Source organism: Balaenoptera physalus (genome assembly GCF_965194825.1).
Source record: "Balaenoptera physalus genome assembly, chromosome: 1".
Classification (NCBI taxonomy): Eukaryota; Metazoa; Chordata; class Mammalia; order Artiodactyla; family Balaenopteridae; genus Balaenoptera; species Balaenoptera physalus.
Window position 1 is genome coordinate 161,315,703 of NC_138882.1, and position 18,286 is coordinate 161,333,988.

General features: G+C 43.9%; 1 protein-coding gene across 1 annotated transcript; it reads right to left on the reverse strand.

Annotated features, from left to right (window-relative positions):
• Positions 1–13,031: 13,031 nt before the first annotated feature.
• ZNF691 (zinc finger protein 691) lies at positions 13,032–18,022 on the reverse strand. The gene is made up of 2 exons (XM_082424480.1): positions 17,934–18,022; positions 13,032–14,524 (listed from the first exon to the last, which is right to left on the reverse strand). The coding sequence occupies exon 2, from the start codon at positions 14,513–14,515 to the stop codon at positions 13,658–13,660; it is 858 nt and encodes a 285-aa protein (XP_082280606.1). The 5' UTR covers positions 14,516–14,524; positions 17,934–18,022; the 3' UTR covers positions 13,032–13,657.
• Between the last annotated feature and the right edge of the window lie 264 nt (positions 18,023–18,286).

Sequence of the window (18,286 nt, forward strand, 5' to 3'; positions counted from 1 at the left end):
TATGCAAATCAATCAATGTGATACACTATATTAACAAATTGAAGAATAAAAACCATATGATCATCTCAATAGATGCAGAAAAAGCTTTTGACAAAATTCAACACGCATTTATGATAAAAACTCTCCAGAAAGTGGGCATAGAGGGAACCTACCTCAACATAATAAGGGCCATGTATGACAAACCCACAGCAAAAATCATTCTCAATGGTGAAAAACTGAAAGCATTTCCTCTAAGATCAGGAAGAAGACAAGGATGTCCACTCTCACCACTATTATTCAACATATTTTTGGAAGTCCTAGCCATGGCAATCAGAGAAGGAAAAGAAATAAAAGGAATACAAATTGGAAAAGAAGTAAAACTGTCACTGTTTGCAGATGACATACTATACATAGATAATCCTAGAGATGCTACCAGAAAACAACTAGAGCTAATCAATAAAGTTAATTGTAAAGTTGCAGGATACAAAATTAATGCACAGAAATCTCTTGTGTTCCTATACACTAACAACAAAAGATCAGAAAGAGAAATTAAGGAAACAATCCCATTCACCACTGCAACTAAAAGAATAAAATACCTAGGAATAAACCTTCCTAAGGAGGTAAAAGACCTGTACTGAGAAAACTATAAGACACTGATGAAAGAAATCAAAGATGACACAAACAGATGGAGAGATATACCATGTTCTTGGATTGGAAGAATCAATATTGTGAAAATGACTATACTACCCAAAGCAATCTACAGATTTAATGCAATCCCTGTCAAATTACGAATGGCATTTTTTACAGAACTAGAACAAAAAATCTTAAATTTGTATGGAGACACAAAAGACCCCGAATAGCTAAAGCAATCTTGAGGGGAAAAAAGACAGAGCTAGAGGAATCAGACTCCCTAACTTCAGACTATACTACAAAGCCACAGTAATGAAGACAATATGGTACTGGCACAAAAACAAAAATACAGATCAATGGAACAGGATAGAAAGCCCAGAGATAAACCCATGCACCTATCAACTAATCCATGACAAAGGAGGCAAGGATATACAGTGGAGAAAAGACAGTCTCTTCAATAAGTGGTGCTGGGAAAACTGGACAGCTACATGTAAAAGAATGAAATTAGAACACTCCCTAACACCATACACAAAAATAAACTCAAAATGGATTAAAGACCTAAATGTAAGACCAGACACAATGAAACTCTTAGAGGAAAACACAGGAAGAACACTCTTTGACATAAATCACAGCAAGATCTTTTTTGACCCACCTACTAGAGTAATGGAAATAAAAACAAATATAAACAAATGGGACCTAATGAAACTTAAAAGCTTTTGCACAGCAAAGGAAACTATAAACAAGATGAAAAGACAACCCTCAGAATGGGAGAAAATATTTGCAAACGAATCAATGGACAAAGGATTGATCTCCAAAATTTATAAACAGCTCATGCAGCTCAATATTAAAAAAAAACAAAATATCCAATAAAAAAATGGGCAGAAGACCTAAATAGACATTTCTCCAAAGAAGACATATAGATGAAAAGCTGCTCAACATCACCAATTTTTAGAGAAATGCAAATCAAAACTACACTGAGGTATCACCTCACACCAGTTAGAATGGGCATCATCAGAAAATCTACAAACATCAAATGCTGGAGAGGGTGTGGAGAAAAGGGAACCCTCTTGCACTGTTGGTGGGAATGTAAATTGATACAGCCACTATGGAGAACAGTATCGAGGTTCCTTAAAAAACTAAAAATAGAATTACCATATGACCCAGCAATCCCACTACTGGGCATATACATCCAGAGAAAACCATAATTCAAAAAGACACATGCACCCCAATGTTCATTGCAGCACTATTTACAATAGCCAGGTCATGGAAGCAACCTAAATGCCCATTGACAGACAAATGGATAAAGAAGTTGTGGTACATATATACAATGGAATATTACTCAGCCATAAAAAGGAACGAAATTGGGTCATTTGTAGATTCATGGATGGACCTAGAGACTGTCATACAGAGTGTAGTAAGTCAGAAAGAGAAAAACAAATATGGAATATTAACGCATATATGTGGAATCTAGAAAAATGGTACAGATGAACCGGTTTGCAAGGCAGAAGTAGCAACACAGATGTAGAGAACAAACGTATGGACACCAAGGGGGGAAAGTGGAGGGGCGGTGGTGGTGGGATGAACTGGGAGGTTGGGATTGACATATATACATTAATATGTATAGAATAGATAACCAAAAAGAACCTGCTGAAAAAAAAATAAAATAAAAATTCAAAAAAACCCCACAAAACTCCTTTGCATCTCTCCACCCCTACTTTATACTGATGTCAAATTACATCTTTATATAAATTGTATCCATTAACATAGTTTTATAGTTACAGTTATTTTTATGCTTTTGTCTTTTAAATTCTATACTGAATTAAAAGTGCTTTTCATAACACCACTACAGTATTGTAGAATTTTCTATTTGTCTATATTTTTATCTTTACCAACAAGCTGTATATTTTTATATGCTTTTTTGTTTCAACTTGCAGACTCCCTTTAGCTTTTCTGATAAGGCAGGACTAGTAGGGATGAATTTCCACAGCTTTTGTTTATCTAAGAAAGTCTTTGTCTTTCATTCTGAAAGACAGTTTTTCCAGATACAGTATTATTGGTTGGCAGGTTTCTTTTTTTCTTTCAGCACCTTGAATGTATTATTCCACTCACTTCTGGTTTGTACAGTTTCTCCTAGAAATACATCAGTAATCTTATGGGAGCTACCTTGTATGTAACAAGTTGCTTTTCTATTGCTGCTTTCAAGATTCTCTCTTTATCTTTGACTTTTGACAGTTTGATTATAATGTGTCTTGGTGTAAGCCCCTTTGGAGTCATCATACTTGGAGTCCTTTGAGCATATTCGAATTTGGATGTCTAATTCCTTCTTCAGTTTTGGGAGATTTTTGACCATTATTTCTTCAAATATGCTTTCTGTCCTGTTCTCTCTCTTTTCTCTTTCTGGAATTCCCATAATGCATATATTGGTCTACTCTACGGTGTCCCATAAGTCCCTTAGGCTTTCTTCACTTTTCTTCATTCTTTTTAATTTTTGTTCCTATGACTCTAAATAATTTCAAATGACCTTCTTTGAGTTCGCTGATTCTTTCTTGTTTGATCAAGTGTGCTGTTGAACCCCTCTAATAAGTTTTCAATTCACTTATTGTATTCTGCAGCTCCAGAATTTGTTTGGTTCTTTTTTATAGTTTCTGTCTCTTTGTTGATATCCTCATTTGGACGGGCTTCTGTCAGGGGAAGACCTTTAATAATTAACCTGACTAGAGATTCTGGGGAATCTCTGAAAACTTTTTTGGTGGATGTGACTTCTCTGAGCTTGTGCAGCTAATTTTCCAATTACAGAGGTCTGCTTGTTTCTTTTTCAGGTTTCTTTTTCATAATCTCTTGCTCCCTCTTGTGTCTGTCTGTGGTACTGAAAGTTCTCTGGTGCTACAGCGTCAAGCCACCTCACTCAGCAGCATCCCAAAGTATGTTGTGCTTAGTGGCATCCGAAGTATTTTGGCTCCCCATCAGTACTGCAAATCAAGAGAGACAGAAACCAGTCCCTCGGGCAACCCTCTGAAAAGCCAGAACGTTGAATGCATATCCCACTCTTCTTCCCACCCTCACCCCAACCCCTTGAAAAACAACCCAAGTTGAGCTGTGCCTGCTTGTGGGTTTCTGGAGTTCTCGAAAAGGTATTTTGGTCCATACATTGTTGTTAAGCTGGCATCTCTGTTGAGGACTGACATTTGGGACTTCCTATTCCACTATCTTGCTGAAATCACTGCCTTATCTCTTTCTTGTAATATGGTATTTTATCTAAAACAGCATCTAATTTTGGAGATGTTAAAATGTGGAGGAAAAATGACCAATGGCAAGAGTAAGACATCATATATACTAAGATGAGCCACAGTCTTGTTATGGCTGAAATTCACCTCTAAGTATTAGGATGAAAGATTAGGGTGCTGTAATAAAGAGACCAAACAACACAGTGGCTCGGAGTACAAAAAAAGTGTGTTTCTCTCTCACTAACAGTTTTGAAATGTGTATCCAAGTGAATGGGGTAGCATTGCTACATGCTAAATTCAAAAACCCAGTTCTTTTTATCCTGTTGCTCTGCCATCCACTAAGATGCAATATCTGGGACATACTTATACTAAAAATGATTCATTGTTTATCTGAAATTCAAATTTAACTGGGTACCTTGTGTTTTATCTGGCAAGTCTACACTAGGACATTGTATAGTCTGCAACCATCAAAGCTGGGCTCCTGCAGGTTACAGCTGGTAAAAAGGGGAAAGAAAATAATGTGAAGGCATGCCTGCTTTCCTGAGGGTCTAGGCCCAGGAATGTCATATACCATTTCTGCTTATTTTCCATTGGCAAGAACTTAAATTATAGGATTATACCTAACTACAAAGGAGACTAGGAAATGTTAGTTAGTTAAGTGCCCCCAGTAAAAAAGGTGAACGGATTTTGGAGGACAACCAGCAGTCTTCATCATAAGAAGTTGATTTTCTGTGTCCTTTATTTCTTCTTTCCCTATCTCTGTATTTTTGCCTTATATTTTAGGGGCTTTTCTTGATGTTATCTCCCAAGTGGTTTCTTGAATATCTTATTTTAGCTATCATATGCTTAATATCCAAAAGTTATTTCTAATTTTCCAATTGGTCTCTTTCCACTAGCAACCTTTCTTGTTCTATGGAGGTAGTCTCTTCCCAGATCTTCCTGAGGATATCATTAAAGTTTTTAAAGATTCTACTGTGCCAGAGAGCCCAGAAATAAACCCACACCTTCATGGTCAATTAATCTACAACGAAGGAGGTGAGAATATACAATGGGGAAAAGACAGTCTCTTCAATAGGTGGTGCTGGAAAACTGGACAGCTACATGTAAAAGAATGAAATTAGAACATTCTCTAACACCATATACAAAAATAAACTCAAAATGGATTAAAGACCTAAATTTAAGGCTAGAAACCATAAAACTACTAGAAGAAAACATAAGTAGAACACTCTTTGATATAAATCATAGCAATATTTTTTTGGATCTCCTAAGGCAAAGGAAACAAAAGCAAAAACAAACAAATGGGACCTAATTAAACTTAAAAGCTTTTGCACAGCAAAGGGAACCTCAACAAAATGAAAAGACAACCTACTGAATGGGAGAAGACATTTGCAAATGATATGACCAATAAGGGGTTAATATACAAAATATATAAACAGCTCATACAACTCAATATCAAAAAAACAAACAACCCAATTTCAAAATGGCCAGAAGACCTAAACAGACATTTTTCCAAAGAAGATATACAGATGGCCAACAGGCACATGAAAAGATGTTCAACATCATTACTCATCAAAGAAATTAAAACACAATGAGATATCACCTCACACCTGTCAGACAGGCTATCATCAAAAAGACCACAGATAACAAATGCTGGTGAGGATGTGGAGAACAGGGAACCCTGTACACTGTTGGTGGGATGTAAATTCGTGCAGCCACTGTGAAAAACAATATGGAGGTTTCTCAAAAAAACTAAAAATAGAACTACCATATGACCCAGCAATTCCACTCCTGATATATAGCTGAAAAAAAAAAAAAAAACCCACTAATTCAAAAAGATACATGCACCTCAATGTTTGTAGCAGCATTATTTACAATGCCCAAGGTGTGGAAACGAGTTAAGTGTCCATCAACAGAAGAATGGATAAAGAAGATGTGGTATATATATACTATGGAATATTAGCCATAAAGAATGAAATTTTGCCATTTGCAGCAACATGGATGGACTCAGAGAGTATTATACTTACTGAAGTAAATCAAATACGGTGCGTTATCCCTTATATGTGAAATCTAAAAAAATAACACAAATGAATGAATATAACAAAACAGAAGCAGACTCACAGATACAGAAAACAAACTAGCGGTTACCAGTGGGGAGAGGGAAGAGGGAGGGGCAAGATAGGGATAGGGGATTAAGTTACTAACTACTACATATAAAGTAAATAAGCTACAAGGATATATTGTACAGCACAGAGAATATAACTAATGTTTTATAATAACTTTAAATGAAGTATAATCTATAAAAATTCTGAATCACTATGTTGTACACTGGAAGCTCTTATAATATTATAATCAACTATACCTCAATTTTTAAAAAAAGATTCTACGGTGCCATTAAAACTTTCTGTTGCCTAGAGTCACTTATTCTGTTTATCTTGTCTCTCTCTTATGCTTTTAGTTGTCTTTATAATTCTGGTCCTCCTGGTTGCATGTTTATGGAATAACAGACCAACAATCTTAGTAACTGAGCTGGTGTCTTCTGTTGCTGTATATTTCCTCTGTTTCCCTGTATCTGTTTCCCTGAGACAGAACATGAAGGACTTTTGGCAGTAGGGTTTTCTGGCAGGCATTACTGTAGGGTGAGTGTGTGGGTGATTGTTGGGGGAAAGGGTGGGGGGAGGGTTTATAAATGTCACAATAACAAAAGTTTTATTCTGGGATGTCAACACATTAAACACTCTAGATTTCTCCTGGGGACTTACTGGATTTCTATAGAATGAGCCTTCTTGGTTTTGCTGTGTGTGTGTGTGTGTGTGTGTGTGTGTGTGTGTGTGTGTGTGTGTGTTTTGCTTGTCTGGAAGTAAGTGCCAATCACTCTCCATTTTGAAGGTAAAGGGGTTAGGGGGTGACGGGTACAAGCTTCTGCATAGACAGACTTTCTACAAACGCCCTTGTTTTTAGGTCCACTTTTCATGTCTGTCTCAGCACTTGCTGGTTATGAGTTCAGAGCCTCTCTGGGATCTTGCCAGAAAGACTGGCTCTCACTCCCATTGCCTACCTTCTGGGCTATGGCTTCCTCCACTCTGTTGAGCAACCAGTGTACTGTCATTTACTTCTAGAAATTTGTTGAAGTCTCTACACTTGCCACCCCTCTTCCCTGCCATTCTCTTTGCTGTTATGTGTTAATATTCCTATTCTGTCATTTTAATGAAGGTCTCAAAAGGAAGGGGAAACAACCACTTGTGCTCACACTACTGTCTTGAACTTTAATATGTTTACATGCTTTGCAAATCTTCAAGGGTATTTATTTGTTTGGGTTTTTTACAGCTGCTTTTTTTGGGGTGGGTGTACCACCGTTAAGTGGTGAGACCTTGTTCTTCTGAGCCCCTTGATGTGTTTTTGTATACAAATTAGTATCAGAGGCTGAGGAAAGCTAAACAGCTTTTTATAATAGAGTAAAACAACCTGGAATTTCCATGGCAATCTGGGGGAGAAGGGGTAAGGACAGCGATGGGAAGAAAGAAGAGCAGGGACTTCCCTTGTGGTCCAGTGGGTAAGCCTCTGCACTCCCAATGCATGGGACCCGGGTTCAATCCCTAGTCGGGGAACTAGATCCTGCATGCTGCAACTATGAGTCCGCATGTTGCAACTGTGAGTTCTCATGCCTTCGCATGCCGCAACGAAGACCCTGCATGCCACAACTAAGACCCAGCACAGCCAAAATAAATAAACTTTTTTTTTAAAAAAAAAAGAAGAGCAAGTTAGTCACACACCATGGTGTGACCTCTCCCCAAGATTCCCAATCTCTTCAAGGGATTCTAAACGTACAAAATGCTTGGTATGACAGAACTTCTCAGGGAACCCATGAAGGTGCTTAGTTCTGTGATAAGGCAAATGGGGACAAAATAGATGATGAAATAAAATTCATATTTTATGGTAAGACAAGAAAAATTAAAATAACATTTTTCTTTTTTCCTCCTCCCTCCCCTTTAGTGTGTGTTGTGCACCTGCACTAACCAGACCTCATTAGGAGATAACATTCCTTGTTAATCTCATTAAGGGTCATAACTCCTCGGGAGATAACCTTCCTTCTTAATCTTGTAAGGGCCCATGATGACCCATGACCCACTACTTGCTTTGTACACGTAGATCTGGATTGTGTAAACTGTCAATAATACGTCACTTAATGTACAGCCCTCTGTCTCAGAAACTTATATAACTGAGCTTTGACCTCTAACGGGTGGAACAGTTCCCAGAGCTTTCTGAGAGGCTGTTCCCGGGTCATAATACCCAGTTTGGCTCTAATAAAATTTTCCATTTCTTTCTTAGATCGACTGATTAACTTTTTGTCAACACAGAGAAGGACTGCACAGACCACAGGAACCTCAGGCAAGAGACCATGAGAGCATAAGGGCCAGGAATCTGCAGAAATTGTGGCGGGTTTGGACTCTCCCGTGCTGTGGCTTTGGCAAGGCTCTGAGGCAATCAGAGAGCTCTCTGTGGGTTGGGAGGCCCCAGCTGGCACCTGGCTTCTATATACACGTTCCCGACTTACTTGCCCCCTTTAGTTCATACTCCACACTAGCCTGGTGTTCCTCCTAGAGGGTGAATGCGATCATGCCATCCCTCGGCTTTAAAATTCTCTACTGTCCACAATCTGAAATTCTTTATCCTGGCATCCAACACCCTTCATGACCCAGCCTCCAACTACCTAACAAGCCTCATCTCCTCCTCACACAGGACAATCTTCACTATCTCAAATGTTTCACCGTTCCCTAAAACACTAAGGCTTCCCTTCCATCGGAAATAGGCTTCCTCTTCTTTACCTAGTAAACACTTACTCATTCTCCAAGACCAAATTCAATCCCTCTCTCAGCCTTCTCCTCCCCTGCAGTTAGCCATCCCACCTGTGTTCCCCCAACACCTTGATCAGAGGGGAGTTTCTCTTCCTCTGAGTTCCTTGCAGGAAGGACTGTGTCTTTCTCACTTTTGGGGCCCAATGACTAGTACAGGCCAGGTTAGTGCCCTCCCTGGGGCTCCCACAGCCCCCCCGGGCACAACTGTAATGACACCTATCATCCTGCCCTGGAACGCTGGGTTTAAGTGCCAATCTCCTGCACTCAAAGGGAGAAACTCGAGAAAAGAGTAGAAATTACTTTTTTGAGAGGGAAATTTATACTTAAAAAGGAAATCTCCATTTGTTAAGGGTGTCTACCTCGCCGCACTTGGAGGAGAAGATGACTAAATCATAGGAGAATGTTATCAATGGAGAAGGCAGAGACTTAATCTGCATAACAAATCTTACCTTTGTTTACCCTGCTTTTCCTGGTAACTTCCCATAACTGGCTTCCACTCCCACCCTCACCTTTCTTTATTGCATATTTGGCTAAAGATGGTTTAGGCCACCTGGGCAAGTTGACTCATTTTCCCTGGGTGTCTCCCAGGTATACGTGAGGTATACACATGAATAAACTTCTGTTTTTCTCTTGTTAATCCGTCTCTTGTTACAGGGGTCTCAGCCAAGAACTCTGAGGGGTAAAGGGACAGTTATTTTTCACCCCCTACAAGGAGGACAGCTACCTGGGGCCGAGAGGCTCCCCCCCTCTCCCACCTGTCACTAGCCCGCTACTGCAGGTGAAGGAGCTCTGTGGGCTGTACCCTGGTCTGGCGTCTCAACTCAGGACTTGAGAGCATTATTGGTGGAAATTAAACCCAGGGTGGGAGCCTCAGGCCAGTAGGCTGAGGCCCTGGACAGTGTCCCAGAGCAGGGGGAAGAGAAAGTCCTGCAGCTTCTCAGAGTCAGATAAGGAGAAAGAAGAGCAAGCCCCGTTTGTCCTAGGGTCCCGAAACACCCTGGGGACAAGAGCAGGACATTGCACTGCCCTGGAGATGCCCTGTGGGGAGGGAGGACAAGAAGGAGCTTCACAGGGCTCCAGCCGATCCCTCTGTCCTTGTCCAGACTTCTCCCCAGCAGACCTTACCCTCAGCAGCTTTGCCTTGGCTCTGTACACCCCATCTTTCCCGGGAGCATCAATGCCTAGGTCCAGCCAAACAACCATGGGAGAGATGTGACAGAACTACATCCTTCTGGGATGGGACCACTCTAAGGAGTAGCGGGAACTGACAGGGAGCGGGGGTCCAGGGAGCAAGGCTTAACGACCATGTAGTCATTAAGAAGGCATTAGTATGAGACCTGGGTTGGTTAAAATCCCAGGTGAGCCACCTAGCAGCCATGTGACCTTAAATGAGCAAGTCACTTGGTCTAACTGAACCTCAATTTCATCATCTGCAAAATGGAAACAATAATTACCTTGCAGAATTGTGAAGATTTAGAAATTAGGCTCAATAGTAAATGCTGTTATAATCACTATTTTCCAATACCCAGACGTGTGTAGGATTGGCTCCAGGCCTCTCTTCCAGGCTCTGACAAAAGCAATCCTGTAATTTGCCTGCACTACTGTATTGTGATCGTGAATGGGAAAGAAGTTATGTTACCCAAACAGTAATGGGTTAATGTCTCCCTGTTGACTAGAGACTCTGGGGAAATGCCTTGATTCCAAGGAGTGAGTATTGGATGGTAGGCGGCAAGGCCTGTGGGTAAAGGTGCACGTGGGTCTCTCCTTTCATCTGGGATCTCATAGCAGAAGGAACCCAGAACTTTCAGAGCAGAAAGAGACCAGGCATGACTGCCTGTTCCAACAGAAGTTGGGGTCCAGGGGCTCTGCCTATGGCTGTACTGATGTCCCTGGTACCTTTCCTATCACGGGGGAGAGAGTTCAGGGGTCAAGTTCCTCCAGTGCTGAGGCAAGAAAGAGGGCCTGAACATAGGCTAAGTGTGCACAGCTTTTCCCTTCTCCCTGCCTACCCGCAACCTCCCTTCCCTGTTCTGGACCCTGTCGGGCATCCGGTTAAAACTCCCTTAGGTGAGGCAGGGAGAACCCCCTGCTTCCTGACACATAACAGCCGCTTGATGAATGTTGGTGGATGGAACTGAATTGCATGAAGGCCGTTAAGGTTGACGGGAGGGAAAGGGCTTCATGTGAATTCAGTCTAGGGGCAGGGAGCCTGCGGGTGGCCACCACACCAGGATCAAGTGCCAGGAGCTGATGAGGGCCCCACCCTTCCAGGTTTGCCTGTTGTTGAAACCTGACAGCCACTCACTCCACATCAGAGAACACAGGAGCCACAACTTCACTGTCAGTATTCCTAGTAACTAGGAGGAAGAGAGAGAGGAAGGAAGTGGGGAGGGAAGAAAGAAGGGGAGAGGAAAGGGAGAAGAAAGGGAAGAGGAAAAGGGAATGAAGGAGAAAATAAAGGAAGCTAGCAAAAAAGGAAGTCAGAGAGCGAATAAATGGACTAGTCAGGACTCAATAGCCTGGACCAACACAGAAAACCTAGCCTATGAACTTGGTCAAAAAAGGGCAAATGAGATCAGCCAGCAAGTTACGTCCCAAGATCAAAGCAGGTCCTGGGTCTCACTGGCAGCAGACTCCAAAAGAATCACAGCAGTTGTCACTAAGGCTCTGGGTCTGGAAGGATTACCAAGCTCCCCAGACTGAGAGGAGAACAGCAGACCTAGCTTGGTAATGAACAAAATGAAGAGCTGGCCTTGGAATCAGACACACCTGATTGGAATCCCAGCTCAGCCATTAGGTCAGGTCATTTAACCCCTCAGAACTTCCTTATCTTGACAATGGGGATACTACTACTTTGCAGACTAGTCATGGAGATCAGAAATAATGGTGTATAATAACTGGCATTCAGTAGGTGTTAGATGGCAACTTTTTAAAGTTTTATTTATTTATTTTGGCAACATGGCATGCGGGATCTTAGGTCTTCAACCAGGGATCGAACCTGTGCCCCCTGCAGTGGAAGCATGGAATCTTAACCACTGGACCTCCAGGGAAGTCCCTGGCAACTTCTATTATTAGGGAGCAATTCATACACGCAAGTTGGGTGACTATATGTTTAAAATATTTTGTATGGAGATTTTCAAGGAGCAGGAAAATGTATATGAAATAAAAGTGCTTTGTAAACGGAAAAGGATCCTACAAAATGTCAGGGAATTGTTTGGGAAGTCGTCTTTTATGGTTAGAAAAAATACAGGTTTTGGGTTTGGGTAGAAGTAGGTTAGGTTCCTGACCCTGCCACTGACTTGCCATGTAAGCCTGTTTCTGCATCTGTCAAATGTGGGTAAATCTTACTTGACAGGGTTGTTGTGAGAATAGGATGATGACTGGCATATCCCTTCCTGGGTAGGCGGCGAGATCCCGTGTGATAGGTCAGGTCATCAGCAGTGCCAGAGTCACATTCTGCCAACTGGCTACAAATGAGGAAGGCCCCTCACTCTGGAAGAGCAGGGCTCCAGACTGGCAAGAGAGATAGAGAGGGGTCTTTTGTATTTGTTGGAGGAAATTTGGATGAACACTAAACTTCCATGCAGAAAACACTGAAAACTGCCATGCGGAGCCAGGCCTTCAGAAGGGCAGAAAGCCAGGCATGATCCCTAACAAGCTATCCCTAACAAGTAGTTCCGTTAGGAACTGAACTACTGCTACTAAGGGCAAAGGCCTTAGGTTCATCTTGTCCCACCCTTCACCCCCTATTCCCTGTCACTGTCATTTTTCCTAGGCACCGAATAAGTGTCAATCAATAATCAATCTAAAGTTGAAAAGGTTCTCATGCTTGGCACTGACATCCCACAGGGCAGAGGGTCCAGGGCTGTATCAAGAGGCCACGCTAACTCCCACTTGCAGGGAATCACTTGGTCCCAGGCCAGCCCCCTACGTGGCTCCTCCTTCGGAAGCCAGCAAGGTGAATGTAGTGAAAGAGCATCAGCTCAGAATCAAGGGAGGCCCAGGTCTGAACTCTGGTTCCGTCACACACCTGCTGTGCGACTTCACAGCGAGTGACTTCACCTTTCCTCACTTGTCTCATCTTACTCCCTTGCGGTTGCTGCGACAACTAAATGAGATAGAGAATGTGAAAGTGACCTGCAGAATCCAGGGCACAGAGTGGATGTGCAGTTGATATTCCTGCCTTCCCTTTCCCCTTCCTCCTCACAGACCTCAGAGTCAGCTGCTTCCTTTTGCTCTTCAGAGCAGCCACCCGTTCTTTCTTGGAATTCAACTCCCTTCCAGAGTGGCTGCGGTGCAACCACCTCCCCACTTCTTCGATGCCCCCAAATAAGTACACGGGTCCTTTTCATTAAAGGGTTTTACTGCTAACCCTGGGGAAACAGATGCACGTTGGGGCGGGGGTGACAAGTCACAAACATGAGGGAGTGTGAGGGTCCCTGGATCATGGCTCCTTGAGGGCTTCCCTTTCATTCCGAAAGTAGGACCTCAGACCTCTTCTCTCGGCCAAGGGGGCCCCTTTCTCCCCTGCTCCTCCCAGCCCAGCTGAGGCACAGCAGGTGGGAAGTAGTGGCCCACTGCAGTGTGCCCTAAGCGGTCCACATACTACACAGAGGACCTCCAGACAGGGATGCCCACCTCACAGGTACTTCCTCAAAGGCCAGGGGACGGTTGCCCAAATGATACGAGCATGTCCTAAGCCTACCTTATTTCTCTTTCACCCCAAGGAGGTGAAGCCAAGACGGGGTCCTCTGACTTTCTACCACAAGAAATCGGCCTGGAAAAAAGTGAAGATTTTTACTCAAGAGTCCCTTCTCAGGACTTCCTGGAGATCCTGGCTTCAGAGGCAACAGAAAACCATTCTCCAAAGTGGGAGGAAGGGCTTGAGGTCAAGGGGCAGCAGGAGATCCTACAGATCTTTCTGCACTAGGTTGGGGTCCCACGCTCTGCTCTCTCTCTTCCTCGCCCTCTTCAGCTGGCATCTTTCCCAGCCTGCTCTCCTCGGTGAGTTTTCTGGTGGCGGATGAGATTGGAGCTGCGGGAGAAGTGCTTCCCGCACAGCGTGCACCGGTAGGGCTTCTCGCCCCTGTGGGTCCTCTGGTGCGCCCCAAAGTTGGAGATGTCGCTGAAGGTCCGCCCGCACTCAGCGCACTCATAGGGCCGCTCACCCGTGTGGGTGCGGTGGTGCACGCCGAAGCTGGAGCTGTTGCTGAAGCTCTTCCCGCACTCGCAGCAGATGTAGGGCGCCGGCTCCAGGTGGGTCCGGTAGTGCACGGCCAGCGCCGAGCTCTGGCTGAAGCTCTTGCCGCAGATGTCGCAGCGGAAGGGCCGCCTGCCCAGGTGGTCCTGCTGGTGCGTGGTGAGGTCCGAGTGCCGCCGGAAGCTCTCCTCGCAGTTGGGGCACTTATAGTGCTTCTCCTCCAGGTGGATGCGCTCGTGCCGGATGCGGTTGGAGCTCCTCGAGAAGCTCTTGCCACACTCAGAACACTTGTAGGGTTTCTCGCCTGTGTGGATCCGCTGGTGTGTTCTCAGGTTGGAGGTATTATTGAAGGTTTTGCCACACTGGGCACATATAAAGGGCTTCTCATCGGCCTCGGGCCTTGGATGAGCAGAGAGGTCCTCTGGCTCTCCAGCGGGGACGGTGGCGTCCTGCGGTGGCTTCTCTGGATAGAGCCCTCGTGGCCCCTCTGACAGGCTTGCTCGCCCATGCTCTTTCTCCCCATCTGGGATCCAAGAACCCTCTGAGTCATCCACTCTCCAGGGCTTATTACCCCGTTCCCCTTCCTCAGGCAGGTGCTGTTCTGGGCTCTGCTCCTTCTCACTGCCCATCTCTGAACCCTGAGAATGAACACAAACGGCCAACACCTTTATTCCTTGGGTCAGGCCAGACCCCAGGGAATCTTTCGTCCTGGCTGAAGGGGTGGGTATACACCATCCCTATGGAACCATCCGTCAGAAATAACCTCAATTAACTGGAATGCTTGGATAGAATGCCTTTACTTAGTTTCAAGTGACAAACTTCCAGGTATTTAAAGCTACCCACCAGAGCAAAAAGAAGGCCCCAGCTTTGTCCACCCCCAAAAGATAGTTGTATGATTTGCATAATGTCACTTTTCTTAATACCACTAAACAATAACAGTCTAGACTCTAATTCACCTACAAGTAAAGGAGCTTCCATTTGGGGATGAGTTCAATTTTTCTGCCTAACTGTAAGTTAACTGAAATTCCCATTATGTTTAATCTTTTTTGAAAAGCCTTCCTTAAAAGTATCCATCTATTTGCCTGCTTTCAAAATGAAGATAACAGAATCTCCAATTCTTGAGGCTCTCGTACTCGTTTACAAGGCCCAGCTGTGAATCCTCTTGCGTGTGCACTCCTTCCCTTCCCCAGACCTCACCACAGTCTAGCCAACAAAGGCTTAACGTCTGGGTCCTCCAAGACCCACTGAGGGCCTGGGCTGTGTCTGTTCTGGTTGGTCAGTGCCCACTTCCACTCAAACACCCACACGGCAGTGCGTACACAGACGGTCTGACACAGAGACTCACACCACACACAGCCACACTCACATACCAAACACACCCAGCCACTCTCACAACACACACACATATCACGCAGTCACACATACACAGGCACACACGTACATGCCACATACAGCCCTCCCACACACACACAGCCACATTCATGGCTATACAATTACACACCATACACACATCCAGCTATACTCACACACCACACACAGTCTCCCAGACACACATTCCCTGCCCCCCCACCCACACACAGTGCCCAGCACAGGGCCTACTTATGCAAACATCAGCAAATGCTTGCTAAGCTGCACAGACTCCTTTGAGTTCTGACAGCCAAGGACAGGGAATGAGGGGAAGAAAGTACTGATAAGAGGAGAGTGGTATGTCCTCTGAACCTTGAAGAAATAACAGCATTTCAAAAGGCAGAGTGGGCTGGTGCAGATAACTGTACAGAGTGACATGAACAAAGGGATGAGGGAGGGAAGCACAGACTGTGATGGGGCATTGATGATGGAAAATGAAAGCTTGGTAACTGCTCCAGGTGGGGTCTGGTAATGGAAGGGACACCGACTAAATTTAGGGTTGGATTCCTATAGTGACACATACTGTCTTTACAACCCTGCAAATTACTCAACCACCCTGAGCCTCAACCTCCACATCACTAAAACTGTGACACCGACCGACACAGCAGGACTTTGTTACAGAAAATGCCTATAATATGCTCAGTGTAAAGTGTGGCAGTACTACTCATTCAGTACATGACAGCTGCTACTATAATTGTGGAAGACGCCACATGCTAGCCCTGTAAAGAAGGCAAGAATGAAAAAGATCCCTTACATGATCTTGTTAGGGAAGAAAAAAATTCAATTAAAAAATGGTACGGTACATATAATCTAAAATGTGAAATACGGACAGTACCTTAAATCTTTAAGGAGTGGGGGGTCAGCAAACTTTCTGTAAAGGACCAGAGAGTATATATTTAGTAAATTTTGGGGGCCATAGGCTCTCTGTTGCAGCTACTCAACTCTCCCATTGTATCATAAAAGCAGCCACAGAAAATCTGTAAATGATTGGGTGTGTCTGTTTTCATAAAACTTTATTTAAAAGCAGGGCAGGGATAAAGATGTAGACATAGAGAATGGACTTGAGGACACGGGGTGGGAGGAGGAAGCTGGGGCGAAGTGAGAGTAGCATTGACATATATACACTATCAAATGTAAAATAGTTAGCTAGTGGGAAGCAGCATCATAGCACAGGGAGATCAGCTCGGTGCTTTGCGATGACCTAGAGGGGTGGGATAGGGAGGGTGGGAGGGAGGCTCAAGAGGGAGGGTATACGGGGACATGTGTATGCATATGGCTGATTCGCTTTGTTGTACAGCAGAAACTAACACAGTATTGTGAAGCAATTTTACTCCAATAAAGATCTATTAAAAGAAACCAAAAAAAAAAACAAACAAAAAAACAAAAGGAGGTGAAGTATAATTTACCAATCTCTATTAGAGAGTGCCTTTTCAAGAATCTAGATAAGTGATGTGAAAAATAATAGGCTTGCTTCACTTTCAAAAATGCAAAAAATATCAGAAACAATTTATTCCGATATTTATTCACTGTCTCCTGACCATCCTTTTAAAAATTACAACCCCTCCAAAAAAATAAATTTAAAAATTACAACCCCTTTCCCCTTCACTCAGTCCCCCCTGCCCCACAGCACTTCTCGCCTCCTAACAATCTGTTTTTTATGTCTATTATTTAGTATCGGCCTCCCCCTGCAAAACGTGTCCCATGAGGGCCAGGTTCTTTGCTTTATTCATTAATATAACCCCAACTCCTACAGCAGTGGCAGTCATACCTAGTAGATTCTTAATAAATATTTGCTGAATGAATTGAATGAAGGCCGGGCCTGTCTCCAGAACCCATTTCATGCCTACTTGTGTCTATTCTCACCCACTATTCCTTAGCAATCTCCTAATTCCTGCCCACTTCCTCCTTTATGCACCCACAGAATCTTGTACTTGCTTTTACAGTGATTTGCAATTATCTGTTTACATGTCTATTTCCACTATTAGTTTATAAGCAACTTGAGGGCAGGGACTGGGTCATTCTGGTAATCTCTCCAGCACAAGGCCTGGTGCTCAAAACTTTTTTTAAGTACAAGTGAATGGATATGATCTAATTTACTTCCTACCGCTGCCCATCCCACCTAGGGCTCCAACGTCTGTCTTTATGCAGTGAGCTACAATGGCCTCCTCACTACCAATCCTGCTATCCTGAGAACCCACAATATACCAAGCTCTGACTCTACCCAGGGCTGAATGCTGGGTCAAAAAAGAGCAAAAAGATTTAAGATTATAGTCACCACCCTAAAAGAGTTTATGGTACAGTGCAGTGAAATAGGCCATGAACTCCAGAAACTCATACAGTGTAGAAGGTTAAGTTCCATTGGAAGCAGGGAAATTGTAATCTGCCCAAGGGCACACAGCAAGTGAGGGGCAGAACTGGGAGCCAAGCCCATCACTCCAAAGCCAGTGCTTTTAAGCACTACACCAGTATCGGAGGAAGAGGAGAGAAAGAGGGAAGGAAGGAAGGAGAGAAGGAACAGGGCCACGGTAGTTCTGATGACACAGGCATATCTCCCCGAAGAGATCAGGGATGAGCAGCCTGACGGAAAAGGTGGTCTTTGAGCTAGGACTTGCAGGATGGGTGCGCAACATTGGGACTTACCGAGATGGGGAGCCCACCATCTACTGAGAAGACAGTGGCAGGTAAAGTAAAGAGGCTCTTACCTATTACATTTCAGAGATTTCAGAGGAGAAAGGGGCCCATGGGGCTTGTCTTCCCAGGAGGCTCAGACGTACAGGGAGGACCAAAGGTGGAAGGGACTGAGGCAGTGGAAAAGGAGCCAGGTCTAAGAAGTTAGCGCCAAGAAGGTGGGGTTGTTGATCACAGATGCTGAAGATCAAAGGCCTGGGTTAGAGGGAAGAGGCCAAGCTGGAAAGCGGTCTGAAGGGCCGAAGTTCGGGGTCATTAGGATCAAGTCGAGAGCTGGGGGGGAGGAAGGGGAGAGAGGAGCTTGG

What these genes read in the sequence shown, in the direction of transcription:
- ZNF691 (XM_082424480.1), bottom strand. Translation starts at nt 14,515, where the DNA reads ATGGGCAGTGAGAAGGAGCAGAGCCCAGAACAGCACCTGCCTGAGGAA.